Here is a 16,463-nt window from a genome sequence, read left to right as displayed (position 1 = left end):
TAAGAACACTTCTTCATGGATGAGTTGAAATAATTGCCATGGTCCCTAAGTTTTCCTCTCTGTAGATGAAGAATGATATAGCTCAGTATCTAAGCAGTGGATTAAGGAGTTCTTGGTGGCTATGTTTAGTTACATGAAATAGAAGATTATTCAAATTACTGATGTATTGCCTCTACTTACTCCCAAAGTGTAGTTTATCTTTTGTCAATTTGCAAATGAAAATGTTTCATTGCTTGAATTTTAGGTTACTTATATAAACAGGATCATATTATATCTGAAGACACACAGGTACTTCCTGTGGTCTAGAGAGTGACTAGTCCTTTTTTTCCTTGAAGACAGTGGGAATAGGAACTATAATGGCTTGGCCATCTCCTGAACAGTCTTATTAATGGCTTAACAGAATGAAAATTTGCCATTCCTGGACAGTATACAGCACAAAGAGAAGGGAGACTAGGGAAAAAGGAGTGTACCTGATAAGAACTAGCAAAAAGCCCTTGTGAGAACCACCAAAGGCTACTATGCTTATGTGTATAGCATTAGCGTAAATTTCTGGACTAGAAAACTAGGGCCTAGGATTGTTTCATTCAGCATTTTTTTTTTTTTTTTTTTGAAACAGAGTCTCGCTCTGTTACCCAGGCTGGAGTGCAGTGGCGCAATCTCGGCTTACTGCAACCTCCGCCTCCCAGGTTCAAGCGATTCTCCTGCCTCAGTCTCCCGAGTAGCTGGGATTACAGGTGTGTGCCACCATGCCCGGCCAATTTTTGTATTTTTAGTAGAGATGGGGTTTCACTGTATTGACCAGGCTGGTCTCGAACTCCTGACCTCAAGTGATCCACCCGCCTCGGCCTCCCAAAGTGCTAGGATTACAGGTGTGAGTTACCACGCCTGACCTCATTCCATTTTTGTTCAGTTTCTCTTGTCCTGTGACAGCAGTTTAAAAACTAGGCCTATGATTTTTTTTTTTTTTTTTTTTTTTTTTTTTTTTTTTGAGACAGAGTCTTGCTCTGCTGTGCTCTGTCACCCATACTGGACTACAGTGGCACAATCTGGGGTCACTGCAATCTCTGCCTCCCACATTCAAGCGATTCTCCTGCCTCAGCCTCCCAAGTTGTAGGACTACAGACGCGTCCTACCACGCCCAGCTAATATTTGTATTTTTATTTATTTATTTATTTGAGATGGGGTGATTCTCTTGCCTCAGCTTCCCAAGTAGCTGGGATTACAGGCGTCTGGCACTACCCCAGGTAATTTTTGTATTTTTAGTAGAAACAGAGTTTCACCATGTTGGCCAGGCTGATCTCAAAGTCCTGACCTCAGGAGATCCACCTGCCTTGGCCTCCTATAGTGCTGGGATTACAGGTGTGAGCCACTGTACCCAGCTTATGACATGTAGTTTTTAATTAAAAAGAAGTCATTCTGGCCAGGTGCGGTGGCTCTCGCCTGTAATCCCAGCACTTTGGGAGGCCAAAGCAAGCAGATCACTTGAGGTCAGGGGTTCAAGACCAGCCTGGCCAACATGGTGAAACCCCGTCTCTACTAAAAATACAAAAATTAGCTGGGCATGGTGTTGCATGCCTGTAGTTCCAGCTACTCAAGGGGCTGAGACAGGAGAATCGCTTGACCCTGGGAGGTGAAGGTTGCTGTGAGCCAAGATTGCCCCATTGCACTCCAGCCTGGGCAACACAGTGAGACCCCATCTCAAAAAAAAAGAACTCATTTTGTTAATATCACTCATTTTAACCTGTTGCTGAGAGAGCGAGTACTAGGATATTTGTATTATGTTGGCATCAAACAAGTGCTTTTATTAATTTAATACTCCTTCAGATTAATTTATGTTATCAACTCTCAGTTTATAGTAGTCATTGATAGAAAAAAGAGAGCCCTCTACTTTACCTGAAAGCATATTTTAGTTTTTGGTGAGAGATTTCCTTAAATTCATTGCTATTTAAAAAGAAGACGGCTGGGTGCAGTGGCTCACGCCTATAATCCCAGCATTTTGGGAGGCCGAGGCAGGCACATCACCTGAGGTCAGGACTTTGAGACCAGCCTCACCAACATGGCAAAACCCCGTCTCTACTAAAACTATAAAAATTGGCTGGGTATGGTGGTGCATACCTGTAATCCCAGCTATTCGGGAGGCTGAAGCACAAGAAACACTTGAGCCCAGGAGGCAAAGATTGCAGTGAGAGCAGAGATCACACCACTGCATTCCGACCTGGGCAACTGGGCGACAGAGCAAGACTCTCAGATAAAGCCGGGCGCGGTGGCTCACGCCTGTAATCCCAGCGCTTTGGGAGGCCGAGGCGGGCGGATCACAAGGTCAGGAGATCGAGACCACGGTGAAACCCCGTCTCTACTAAAAATACAAAAAATTAGCCGGGCGCGGTTGTGGGCGCCTGTAGTCCCAGCTACTCGGGAGGCTGAGGCAGGAGAATGGCGTGAACCCGGGAGGCGGAGCTTGCAGTGAGCCGAGATCGCGCCACTGCACTCCAGCCTGGGCGACAGAGCGAGACTCCGTCTCAAAAAAAAAAAAAAAAAAAAAAAAAAAAAAAAAAGACTCTCAGATAACAAAACAAAACAAAACAAAAACCTCACGATCTAAATTTCAGCTTAGTAAGTAAATCAGGTCATCGTATAGTCACTTCGTTGGAAGTATGATTCAATAAAGAAAACTAAAGAATTAATATTGCTTGTATAAATATTTTCTTATCACCTTTCCTTCTGTTCTCATGTAATTTAGTGTTTTGTTTTTTTCTAGTTTATGTTATGATAGCAATTTTCTGCATAGCATCAGCAATGAGTCTGTACAACTGTCTTGCTGCACTAATTCATAAGATACCATACGGACAATGCACGTATGTATCTCTTACAGGAAATTTTATAACGTTGGTGTTTATAATTTAAAACAATACAAAATAGGAGTATTATTTGAAACCTATATAGTCTGATATACATTGGACCTATAGGTGTTTAAATTTAAATTTAAATAAAATGAAATAAAATTAAAAATTGAGTTTTCCATTCTTATTAGCCACATTTCAAGTGCTCAATAGCCACATGTGACTAGTAGCTACTATATTGGACAGCACAGATATAGTACATTTTCCTCATCACAGAAAATTATATTGGACTGATAAACATTTTATTATGTCTCATTTGTTTTATGTAAAATCAAGACTTTTAAAATTGGTATTTCAGCCGGGCGCGGTGGCTCAAGCCTGTAATCCCAGCACTTTGGGAGGCCGAGACGGGCGGATCACGAGGTCAGGAGATCGAGACCATCCTGGCAAACATGGTGAAACCCTGTCTCTACTAAAAAAATACAAAAAACTAGCCGGGCGAGGTGGCGGGCGCCTGTAGTCCCAGCTACTCGGGAGGCTGAGGCAGAAGAACAGCGTAAACCTGGGAGGCGGAGCTTGCAGTGAGCTGAGATCCGGCCACTGCACTCCAGCCTGGGCGACAGAGCCAGACTCCGTCTCAAAAAATAAAATAAATAAATAATAAATAAATAAATAAAATTGGTATTTCAGTCACTTCTTATGACTGTGGTTAACATTTGCTACTTCTTATATCAAGTAAACTTTGTACTTCATCTGCAGTGTTAACTATTTCAATCTGTGTTTTAGGATTGCATGTCGTGGCAAAAGCATGGAAGTGAGACTTATTTTTCTCTCTGGACTGTGCATAGCAGTAGCTGTTGTTTGGGCTGTGTTTAGAAATGAAGACAGGTATGAATACTCAATGTATTTGCTTTTAGATTAAGGATGAATTGTTTCCTATGTTGGCCTGATACTTATTGTGATTATTATGGAACTTTTTTGCTTCTATGCCGGAACACCAGTCTTGTAATGAACTACTTCTTAAATAAGCAGATCTTATGTTCATGCATTTGAACTCATATAGAGAAGGAAATATGAATTATTATTTCAACACATACACTGAAATAGACTTTAAAAATATACTTAATTTCACGTCTGTAATCCCAGCACTTTGGGAGGCCAAGGCAGGCGGATCACCTGAGGTTGGGAGTTCGAGACCAGCCTGACCAAAATGGAGAAACCCCGTCTCTACTAAAAATACAAAAAATTAGCCGGGCGTGGTGGCGCACACCTGTAATCCCAGCTACTCGGGAGGCTGAGGCAGGAGAATTGCTTGAACCCGGGAGGCAGAGGTTGCAGTGAGCGGAGGTTGCAGTGAGCCAAGATCACACCATTGCACTCCAGCAACAAGAGTGAAACTCTATCTCAAAAAAATATATGTGTGTATGTGTGTATGTATATATATAAGTGTGCGTATATATATGCATGTGTGTATATTTTTATATATATATACACACACACTTAGTTTTGGTATAGCCACACAATAGAGTGCAATGCAGCTCTAAACAATGAAGATCTCTATGAATTGATATGCAGGGAGTTCCAGGAGAGAGAGAAAGAGACAGAGAGAGAGAGTGTAGAAAGAATCAAAATGTCCATCAAACTTTGAATGGGTGAATACATTATGTTATATTTACACAATGGAATACTATTCACCAATAAGTAAGCCTTATACTACATGCACAAGCGTGAATGAATCTCAAACGTAATGCTAAGTGAAAGTAGATACAACAGAGAACATACTTGCCGGGCATTGTGGCTCATGCCTGTAATCCCAGCACTTTGGGAGGGCGAGGTGGGCAGATCACTTGTGGTCAGGAGTTCGAGACTAGCCTGACCAACATGGAGAAACCCCATCTCTACTAAAAATACAGAATTAGCCGGGTGTGGTGGTGTGTGCCTGTAATCCCAGCTATTCAGGAGGCTGAGACAAGAGAATCACTTGAACCCGAGAGGCAGAGGTTGCAGTGAGCCGAGATCATGCTATTGCATTCCAGCCTGGGGAACAAGAGTGCAACTCTGTCTCAAAAAAAAAAAAAAAAAAGAGAGAGAGAGAGGATATACTCTATGATATATAAAGTACAAAAAGGAGCACAAACTATATATATTTATGGGCTACATGTGATGTTTTGATACAGGCATACAATGTGTAATGATCACATCAGAGTCATTGTGGGATCCATCACCTCAAGCCTTTATCATTTCTTTGATTGGGAACATTCCAATTTCACTCTTTTAGTTATTTTTACAATATACAAGAAGTTATTAACTGTATCACCTAATTGTGCAACCAAAATCTTATTTATTTTATTTAACTATATTTTTGCACCCATTAACTATCTTCACTTTATCACCCCCACTCTCTACCTTTTTTTAGCCTCTGGTAACCATCATTCTACTATCTCCATGAGTTCAGTTTTTTTATTTTCTTAATTTTAGCTCTCACTATGAGTGAGAACATGCAATATTTGTCTTTCTGTGCTTGGCTTATTTCACTTAACATGATGTCTTCCACTTTCATCCATGTCTTTACAAATGACAAGACTTCATTATTTTTTGTGGCTGAATAATATTCCATTGTGTGTATTTGTATAATTTTATATATATATATATGTGTGTATATATATGTGTATAATATTTCCTCTATCCATTGATGGACACAGGTTGATTCCATATCCTGGCTATTGTGAATAGTGCTACAATAAATGTGAGAGTTCAGATACCTCTTTAATACTGAGTTCCTTTCTTTTGCATGTATATCCAGTGGTGGGATTGCTGGATCATATGGTAGTTCTGTTTTTAGTTTTCTGAGGAATTTCCATACTGTTCTTCATAGTGGCTGTGGTAATTTACATTCGCACCAACAGGGTACGAGGTTTCCCCTTTTCCCACATCCTTGCCAGCATTCTGGGGTGAGATGATATCTCGTAGTTTTGATTTACATTTCTCTAATTGCAGTCAGATTTCATCTGATTGGAGATGCTGAGCATTTTTTCATATATCTGTTGGTCATTTGTATGTCTTTGGAGAAATGTCTATTCAGATATTTTGTCCTATTTTTAATTGGATGATTTGGTTTTTTTTCTATCGAGTTGTTTGAGCTCCTTATATATTCTGGTTATTAATAGCTTGTCAGATGGGTAGTTTGCAGATATTTTCTTTCATTCTGTGGGTTGTCTCTTCACTTTCTTGATTTTTCCTTTGCCATGCAAAACCTTTTAGCTTGATGTGATTCCATTTGTCCATTTTTGTTTTTGTGGTCTGCGCTTTTGAAGTCTTACTCAAGAAATCTTTGCCAAGACCAATGTCCTGGAGCATTTCCCCAGTGTTTTCATCAAGTAGTTTCACAGTTTCAGGTCTTAGATGTAAGTCTTTAATCCACTTTGATTTGATATTTGTATTTCTTTAAGTGAAAAAAAGTGAAGTGCAAAAAAATATATAGAGTATGCTGTCTTTTATGCAAGAAAGAGGGGGATATAAGAAAATATACAGATATCTGTTCATTTGCAGGAAGATAACCAGAAGAAAATATATACTTAAGTTTATATTAATGTTTTATTAATAAAATTATTGAGGACTGAAAGGATTTAATGGCCTAAAATTTGGGAAACAAAGCTCATACAGCTTTATACAGCTTCAGGTAGGATAATTAATGGATAATTACTCATGTCAATTTCTGATGGAGTAAGTTGCATAACTTGTTTTCTTTATGTTCAAGCTATTTGGATCTGTGTTAACACTGAAATTCTTTTGTTAACAGCTGTTTTCTAGAACGAGACATGTGTTAATGCACTTATGTCTGATATATGTTCTTCTGAGGTAGCCTTTTCAACTTTTTCTTAGTATAATAATAATCATTATTCTACTGGGACAGTAAAATTACCAAATATGGAATATATGAGGGGTTTTGTTGTTATGCTTGCTGTTTAATAATTGAATAGTCAGAAATCAGCCAGGCATGGTGGTGTGCATGCCTGTAGTCCCAGCTACTTGGGAAGCTGAGACACGAAAATCGCTTGAACCCAGGAGGCAAAGGTTGCAGTGAGCCAGAATCACACCACTGCACTCCAGCCTGGGTGACAGCGTGAGACTCTGTCTCAAAGAAAAAAAAAAAAAAAAAAAAAAAAAAAAAGGAATAGTCAAATCATAGCAATTAAATGATATTACCTCAGTGATCTATGTCTTTTGAAAAGCTTCATCTAAACATTAATAAAGCAATAGAGTAATATCTTTTGATTTTAGGTGGGCTTGGATTTTACAGGATATCTTGGGGATTGCTTTCTGTCTGAATTTAATTAAAACACTGAAGTTGCCCAACTTCAAGGTAATGTATACAATACTACTTTGCTAGTTAAAATGAATTTTTAAAAGACAACTTTATTAAGGCATAATTTACCTACAATTAAATGCACCAATTTTTGGTGTACTGTTTATGGAAATTTTACGAATGTGTAACTTTGTAACCACTATGCCAGTGAAGTTGTAGAATATTTCTCATCTCTTCCAAAAGCTCTACCGTGGCCTTTGCAATCAGTCCTAATCCCCAGGCCCAGTCAACCACTGATTTGCTAGCTAAACTATTGTTGTTTTTTTTCTTTTGTTTCTTTTATTTGTATAAATTTAAGGGGTTCGAGTGTAGTTTTGTTACATGGATATATTGGGTAGTGATGAAATGTGGGCTTATAGTATAACCATCACTCAACTAATGTGCATTGTCCCCATTAAGTAATTTCTTATCCCTCACCCCTTCTAACCCTTCCACCATGCTGAGTATCCAGTGCCTGTTATTCCTCACTCTTATCCATGTGTATACTTTATTTTAGCTAAATTTTGTTTGTTTGTTTTTGTAGAGATGGGGGTCTTGCTATGCTACCCAAGCTGTTCTCAAACTGCTGTCCGCAAGCAGTCCTCCTGACTTGGCCTCCCAAAGTGCTGGGATTACAGGCATGAGCCACTGCACCTTGCCTAAAATATTTTTATTTATTTATTTGTTTGTTTGTTTGTTTTTGAGATAGAGTCTCGCTCAGTCTCCCAGGCTGGAGTGCAGTGGTGCAATCTTGGCTCACTGTAGCCTCTGCCTCCTGAGCTCAAGCGATTCTCCTGCCTCAGCCTCCCAAGTAGCTGGGGTTACAGGCGCCCACCACCAAGCCCTGCTAATTTTTATATTTTTAGTAGAGACAGGGTTTCACCCTGTTGGCCAGGCTGGTTTTGAACTCCTGACCTCAAATGATCTGCCCACCTGGGTCTCCCAAAGTGCTGGGATTACAGGCGTGAGCCACTGTGCCCAGCCTGCTTAAAATATTTTTAATCATTCATGTAATATGCCAAATTCATAAAATCTTTAACACGACTAAATATCAGAGAAGCACATTTCTTTTTTTTGTTTCTTTTTTTCCCCCCCCCCCCCGCCAAGACAGTCTCACTCTGTCGCCCAGGCTGGAGTGCAGTGGCACGATCTCAGCTCTCACTGCAACCTCTGCCTCCCAGGTTCAAGTGATTCTCCTGCCGCAGCCTCCTGAGTAGGTGGGGTTATAGGCACGCGCCACCACGCCTGGCTAATTTTCGTATTCTTTTTTTTTTTTTTTTTTTTTTGAGACGGAGTCTAGCTCTGTTGCCCAGGCTGGAGTGCAATGGCCGGATCTCAGCTCACTGCAAGCCCCGCCTCCCGGGTTCACACCATTCTCCTGCCTCAGCCTCCCGAGTAGCTGGGAGTACAGGCGCCCGCCACCTCGCCCGGCTAATTTTTTTTGTATTTTAGTAGAGACGGGGTTTCACCGTGTTAGCCAGGATGGTCTCGATCTCCTGAACTCGTGATCCGCCCGTCTCGGCCTCCCAAAGTGCTGGGATTACAGGCTTGAGCCACCGCGCCCGGCCTAATTTTCGTATTCTTAGCAGAGACGGGGTTTCACCATGTTGGCCAGGCTGGTCTCGAACTCTTGACCTCGTGATCTGCCCCGCCTCAGCCTCCCAAAGTGCTGGGATTACAGGCGTGAGCCACCATGCCCAACCCAGCACATTTCTTTGGTTCGGTGATTTTTTTAAAAAACAAGATAAAGAAGATAAGCGTTTTAATATGTAGAATAATAAAACTATACATAGTATTAACTATAAGATATCTTTTTAAAAATAATATTTAAATGTATATTCATATCTTTATTTGGACTTGAAAAATAATTTAATGCCTTAATTTCTATTTAGGAAGATTGACCTTTAATTTTGTTTCTTTCTTCAACAGTCATGTGTGATACTTCTAGGCCTTCTCCTCCTATATGATGTATTTTTTGTTTTCATAACACCATTCATCACAAAGGTATGACCATTTTTTAAATGCGTGAAGAAACATGCTAAAAAGTGATGATCTTAAATCTGCTCCTAGATTATTAATTTTTCAGATGTTTACCACTGAGTGAATTCTAATTCTCTTAAAAGAATTGTCATTGAAATTGGCCTTTTAACTTTCAAGGCTTTAATCCATTTTGTTAGATTTTTAAAATGTCTCTTGACTGATACAAATATGAGAATATCTGTAATTTTCTTCCCTTTTTAAAGTAATTCTTCTTATGAGCTAAATGTTTACTGTAGGCAACATAGACAGTAAAAAAAATAAAATATCATTTCTGAAGCCCTAGTTTGAGACTAAGAAAGAGCAGCACACTGGAAATCGGAAGGCCTAGAATGTAACTCTGTAACCTTGCAACGATAGGCAAGTTAGCCCTTTCTGCTTGCATTTACTAACCTGTTGTATGAGGGAGTATTGCTAGCTATTCATCTTTCCACCCCCATCAGTGGAATTCTTTTGGTTCCAACATAACAGAACCCAACCTAAGCCTTCTGTACCAAAAAGGCCCCATTTATCTAGGCTGTGTTTGCAGGCCAGTGTGGGGCTGGCGTCAAGAGAAATTAGACCCAGGGCCACATACTCTCCCTTTTTGCTTCTGTCCATTTGTTCATTCTCTCAGACTGGCTTCTTCCAAGAAGTTAGAATCAGAGCAACTGCAGCTGCTAGGTCATATATTCCCAGCTTTGCCACTAGCTCTTCAGTAAAATGAGGAGAGGTGTTGGGTGAGTATGGTGGTCCTTAATTATTTGTCCAGCTTTTCTACTTTGGTCCTTTTCCTGTCTCATGAATATATTAATTATTGCTTAATTCCCCAACTTTCTCCCATTTTGAGTCTTGCTTTGTAACTTTATATTATCCATTTATCCTTTGTCACTCTCACATATTTAAGTATTTGATATTCTCTACTTCTCATTCCTTCTTTTTTTTTTTTTTTTTTTTTAAGGCCAAGTCTTGAGACTGAAGTGCAATGGCACAATCCTAGTTCACTGCAGCCTCAAACTCCTGGACTCAAGCCCAGGAGTCCTCACACCTTGGCCTCCCAGAGTATTGGGATTACAGGCATGAGCCATAGCTTGTGGCCTCATTCCTTCTTTACCCATTCATTAAACCTACCATCTGTGAAATCACTGTAAAAATCTACACTTCTGATATTTGCTATAATAACATAAAGATAAACTGACCCTATTGGGGAGCTAAAATTATAATAGGTAACAAATATAGTTAACTGCCCCAAAATACAGCTAACCATCCAAACTTTTTTTTTTTCTCTTCTTTGAGACAGGGTCTTGGTCTGCCGCCCAAGCTGGAGTGCAGTGGCTCAATTACGAGTTACTGCAGCCTTAACATCCTGAGGCCCAGGTGATCCTCCCACCTCAGCTTCCCAAATAGCTGGTACTACAGGGACATGCCATTACACCCAGCCAATTTTTGTATTTTTTGTAGAGATGGGGTTTTACCATATTGTCCAGGCTGGTCTCAAACTCTTGGGTTCAGGAGATCTTCCTGTCTCAGCCTCCCAAAGTGCTGGGATTTACAGGGATGAACCATTTTGATTATGCCTGGCATAACCAAACCATTTTACTAGCACCTTTCTGTCCCTTAATTATGAGCCATTTGATTCATTGACTTCACCAAACAATAGTAATCTAAAAAAAATTCATAGAACTAGTATTATGGGTTATAACTAAACTTACTAATTTGGCCATGTGCGGTGGCTAATGCCTATAATCCCAACACTTTGGGAGGCCAACGCAGGCAGATCACTTGAGGTCAGGAGTTCGAGACCAGCCTGGCCAACATGGTGAACCTGTATCTCTACTAAAAATAGCAATAATTAAGAGACCAGAGGCAGGGCGAGGTGGCTCACGCCTGTAATCCCAGCACTTTGGGAGGCCAAGGCGGGTGGATCACTTGAGGTCAGGAGTTTGAGACCAGCCTAGCCAACATAGTGAAACCCCGTCTCTACTAAAAATACAAAAATGCCAGGCACAGTGGTGGGTGCCTGTAATCCCAGCTACCTGGGGGGCTGAGGCAGGAGAATCACTTGAATCCAGGAGGCAGAGGTTGCAGTGAGCTGAGATTGCACCACTGCACTCCAGCCTGGGTGACAGAGGGAGACTCTGTCTCAAAAAAAAAAAAAAAAAAAAAAATATATATATATATATATATATATTAAAAAAAAAATAATTAGCCAGATGTGGTAGTACACGCCTGTAGTCCCAGCTACTCAGGAGACTGAGGTGGGAGGATCGCTTGAAGCCAGGAGGCGGAGGTTATAGTGAGCCTAGATTGTGCCACTGCACTCCAGCCTGGGCAACAGAGTGAGACTCCGTTTCAAAAAATAAAATTGTTAGCCGGGCGCAGTGGCTCATGCCCGTAATACCAGCACTTTGGGAAGCTGAGGTGGGCGAATCACGAGGTCAGGAGATCGAGACCATCCTGGCTAATACGGTGAAATCCCATCTCTACTAAAAAAATACAAAAAAAATTAGCTGGGTGTGGTGGCAGGCATCTATAGTCCCAGCTACTTGGGAGGCTGAGGCAGGAGAATGGTGTGAACTCAGGAGGCAGAGCTTGCAGTGAGCCGAGATCACGCCACTGCATTCCAGCCTGGGTGACAGAGGGAGACTCTGTCTCAAACAAAAATACAAAAAATTTGCCAGGCATGGTGGTGGATACCTGTAGTCACAGCTACTTGGGAGGCTGAGGCAGGTGAATGGTGTGAACCCGGGAGGCGGAGCTTGCAGTGAGATGAGATCATGCCACTGCACTCCAGCCTGGGCGACAGAGTGAGACTCCGTCTCAAAAAAAAAAAAAAGAAATTTTTCGTCTTCCTATCTCTCTCTTAGTTTCTACTGACTAGGAACATGATTTCTTTTTTTTGTTGTTGTTGTTGTTGAGACAGAGTCTCGCTTTGTTGCCCAGACTGGAGTGCAGTGGCCGGATCTCAGCTCACTGCAAGCTCCGCCTCCCGGGTTCACGCTATTCTCCTGCCTCAGCCTCCCCAGTAGCTGGGACTACAGGCGTCCGCCACCTCGCCCGGCTAGTTTTTGTATTTTTTAGTAGAGATGGGGTTTCACCGTGTTAGCCAGGATGGTCTCGATCTCCTGATCTTGTGATCCGCCCGTCTCGGCCTCCCAAAGTGCTGGGATTACAGGCTTGAGCCACCGCGCCCGGCCTGGAACATGATTTCTAGCAACCTAATATGGTGGAAAAAACTCAGTGCTCACTCTTTGGAGTTCACTGCTATAGATTTACTTTAATACCTTATTCTCAGTCTGATTTGTTTGTTTTTATTAAGGCAGCAGACCTTACTTTAGTAGGTAACTCAAAAATCAGTTGCTGATTTTCCTGATTTTCACTGTAAATTTGAAGGGTTAACTATTGCATATTCTAAACATGTTCTTGACCCAAGTGTTAGTGGCCTTCTAGTGAGTTGGCAAGGGAGGTCGCCATAAAAGTACAGCAATAAGAGCCTGTCTTACTCATTTTTCTCCATCTACCACTGTGCTCAATATTGTGTCTTACAAATAGTAGTTATTCAGGTATCTTTAAATGTATGGGAGGATATCAATGATGGTCTTCAGTTAAATGTTTTACATAACAATTAGAAAGTGAACCAAAATGAACTCTTTATCTGGAAATGTTATCACAACCTAGGAATCTGCTTTAAGGAACTGTACTTAGTGTTAATTTATTTTCCTAAACTGCTTTGACTTAACCCTTCTGTAACCCAAAGCTTAACATGAGCAAAAGATTTCTGCAGCTAGGGGTTTTATCCTCCTTTCTACTCAGCTCAGGAATCAATGAGGTCCTTTTAAAAACACTCAAGTGGTTTCTCCTGTGCACCCCACCCACATGGAAAATATTATAGTTAGTCAATCAAATTTTCCTGAAATTCAGCGTTTGTTTATCTTCCCTGTACCTGCTTTGCTGATATATTTATCATAATACGAAACAAAATGAGTGGTTCATGCAATCTTAACTTTCCCTCTCCACAACAGACTTGGCTATCAGGAAAAAGTTTTTAAATGAACCCCTCACACAGCCCACATAAAAAGACTTTATCCAGGCACAAGGGAGGGAAATTTAGCTAAGGTTAATGTTTTGATTGGATCATAGAAAGCAGGCAGGGCTGAAATTGGATGAGAGTTAGGCTAGAGAAGCTTCTCAGGTTCTATAGGGTTGGGTCTTTTCAAATTTGGTTTCATTGTTTTGTTATTGTGGTGAGTAGCCAGAAGGTCAGATATATATTTATTCAAATAAAGTTACCAATATTTTTTACAAAGCTAAGTGTAAAAGATTTTAATATGACCTTCTTCTTTGACATTGCTGAAAACTACTAAGAACATACAGTATATGGCATAATGTAACTAAAAGTACTGTACCTAAAATTTATAACCCATTACAAATGTCAGATATTAATATGTCATTACCGATCAGAACTGAGGGTTCACTTGAATTATTTTTACATGATTCATTTGCCAATGTCTGAGAATTGTTGAGCTCTGATAAAGTGGAGCAACTGTACTAGGTAGACTTTGTTTTAGATGACTTCAGTTTTTGCTGTCTACAAAGACTTTTAGGAAAACAGCAGTCTGTAGCCCATTTTCAGTGTAACTGGCCATATGCCATGGGGCTTAAATCACACTTGAATAGTGGCAGATTGTTTTCTTTAAATGATTAGACAACTTCTTTTCTCTTCCTTCTCAATTTTAGAATGGTGAGAGTATCATGGTTGAACTTGCAGCTGGACCTTTTGGAAATAATGAAAAGGTAGGGATGGCAATGAAATAGAAATGGCTGTCCAGTGTATGTATGTGTATCCAGTTAATAATTTGCTTTCCTGTGTAATTCATTGGTCACGTAGTGCATGTTAAGGTATTGTAAAACTTATTTCTCAGAAAATATAGCTCTTTTCTTAGTTATTCTAAATTATTAAATACCTATTGACTTGGGTTTCATCCTAGAATGATGGAAACTTGGTGGAAGCCACTGGTCAACCCTCAGCTCCCCATGAGAAAGTAAGGATTGTATTTCAGATATGTTCATTGGACTTTAAATCATACCCTCTGAGGCAAGAGTCTTCTTTGGGGGAAAAAAATCCAGATAGCCAAAAAAAAATAAGGCTTGTTCTATTTTCTGTGTGTCAAGGCCTGAGTTCTATTCTTGGTAAAGAGAAAAAAAAAAAGGTTAAATGTGGGGATAGTTGATTAATACTGTTAATCCTACGTGTGTGTTGAGCTTCATCTTTTCAAAACTAATCTATTTCTTTCGGAAATAGATAGAAACAGAGTATTTCATGTTCCTTTAAACTATCAAAAGAACTATTCTAATGTTAATCATTCCCTTTCTAGAAGATATGGGTGGCCAGGCACGGTGGCTTATGCCTGTAATCCTAGCACTTTAGGAGACTGAGGCAGGTGGATCACCTGAGGTCAGGAGTTTGAGACCAACCTGGCCAACATGGTGAAACCCTGTGTCTACTAAAAACAGAAAAAGTAGCCGGGCATGGTGGCTCATGCCTGTAATCCCAGCTACTTGGGAGGCTGAGGCAGGAAAATCACTTGAACCCAGGAGGCGGAGGTTGCAGTTGCAGTTGCAGTGAACTGAGATCGTGCCACTGCACTCCACCTGGGCAACAGAGCAAGACTCTGTCTCCAAAAAATAAATAAATAAATAAAAGATATGGGTAAAGATTGCCAAGAAGTTCATTGGTGGCCTCTTTTTTGTTTTGTTTTGTTTTATTTTGTTTTGTTTTTGAACAGTTGCCAGTAGTCATCAGAGTACCAAAACTGATCTATTTCTCAGTAATGAGTGTGTGCCTCATGCCTGTTTCAATATTGGGTTTTGGAGACATTATTGTACCAGGTAAGCAATTGTAACAATTTTAGTAAAAAAAAATACTGATGATTTTAAATCATCATGTGTATAGAATCTGTTAAAAGTTACCTGCTCTGTATTAACTATTTCTGTCTGTCACTAGAGCTGAGATTGTCATAACAAAAAAGCTTATTGAGGGTAGAAGGTAAAGCCCAACTGGTAACAACTAAAGTACTGTAATAACTCCCATGGCTCAAAAAGTTTGTTAAGGAAGCAACTAGGATCAGTTTAACCTTCTTCAGGAAAGTATATTTGTGACCCTTTTTAGAAGTTGAATATAATAATGCCAAACAAATAGTTTATATTACTTATATTTTAAGATAATGGTTATGTTTTAGAAAAAGTAATTTAAGAATATTAGGCAAGGCTGTGATCAAGAGGAGAAACAGAAGAACACCATCTTGTAGGACTGCACAATACAAAAAGACACAGTTTATAGTGGAATTGATCACTGTCTCTTAGCATGTCTGCTCTGACAGTGTAGTTCTGCCTTATTTTCCTCACTGCACTGTCTGTAGAATAAACTTAATCCAAGCCCAGTAATAATTTAGTTTAGAAATAATTGATAATATTCCTCTATCAACTGAGTTTTTCCTCCTTCATTTTTCTTACAGTCTCCCTATGTCCTAACTGCCTGTGGTGCATGGGTGAGGAGTACTAGTGCTTCTGAAAAAGCCCTTCTATTTATATAGCAAAACCAGGTAGAGAGAGAAAAACTAGCAGTGTTGCCTTGCAAGTTGACATGGCAAAGTCCAGTGTAGCAGCTCTCTTAGCTCAGTGAATCTCAAGTCACATAATTGATAAAATAAGGAAAACATTCTATTGAGTAACCTTACACTTCTTTGAATATCATTAAACTTATACCTGATTGTACCATTTCCCTACCAAGGGCTATACAAGATCTTCTATATAGAACTTGGCATAGAACTGGTAAAAATAGTATATAAATACTACGTTATTGAAGTAAATGTCAAAGATCTAAAACAAAAACATTTCTCTAAAGAGCAGAGGTACTGACAATACATGACTTAATCCTAAAAGCTAAATTTGAATTTAGGGAGGGAAAAGGTACTATTTTTTTAAAAAACGTGGAAATGTGATTAAACAGCAAAAACAACAAGGGACTTATTTTATTAATTTTGTAGAGACCAAAACTAATTAATTCAAATAACTAATGAAGATAGTAAAATTAATTTATGATTTTTGAAGTAGTTAAATGTCATTCTTTCTGTTTTTATAAAATTATAAATAAATACAAGCTGAGATTTCTTCTTTGGGAAGAAGAAAAGGTTCAACAAATTTCTTACAAGAAATAGATATTAAATGAGTTGTTTCTGCATAATTGCATGTTTACAAATGAA

General features: G+C 39.7%; 1 protein-coding gene across 5 annotated transcripts in view; it reads left to right on the top strand.

Moving 5' to 3' along the window:
- SPPL2A (signal peptide peptidase like 2A) overlaps positions 1-16,463 on the top strand; it is a 63,026-nt gene that overhangs the window by 30,744 nt on the left and 15,819 nt on the right. For 4 of the 5 annotated variants that reach the window (XM_050797171.1, XM_050797170.1, XM_050797174.1 and 1 more), the window contains 7 exons: positions 2,759-2,855; positions 3,627-3,728; positions 7,122-7,203; positions 9,115-9,189; positions 13,939-13,995; positions 14,190-14,243; positions 14,988-15,090. In XM_050797171.1, the coding sequence (XP_050653128.1) occupies positions 2,759-2,855; positions 3,627-3,728; positions 7,122-7,203; positions 9,115-9,189; positions 13,939-13,995; positions 14,190-14,243; positions 14,988-15,090 (570 nt within the window). The remainder of the gene's footprint in view (positions 1-2,758; positions 2,856-3,626; positions 3,729-7,121; positions 7,204-9,114; positions 9,190-13,938; positions 13,996-14,189; positions 14,244-14,987; positions 15,091-16,463) is intronic. The other variant, XM_050797172.1, reaches the window with a different exon arrangement.

The sequence above is a fragment of the Macaca thibetana genome, chromosome 7 (genome assembly GCF_024542745.1).
Source record: "Macaca thibetana thibetana isolate TM-01 chromosome 7, ASM2454274v1, whole genome shotgun sequence".
In the NCBI taxonomy this organism is placed as follows: Eukaryota; Metazoa; Chordata; class Mammalia; order Primates; family Cercopithecidae; genus Macaca; species Macaca thibetana.
Note: the sequence above shows the minus strand (reverse complement) of the source record. Positions and strands in the feature narration are given on the sequence as shown.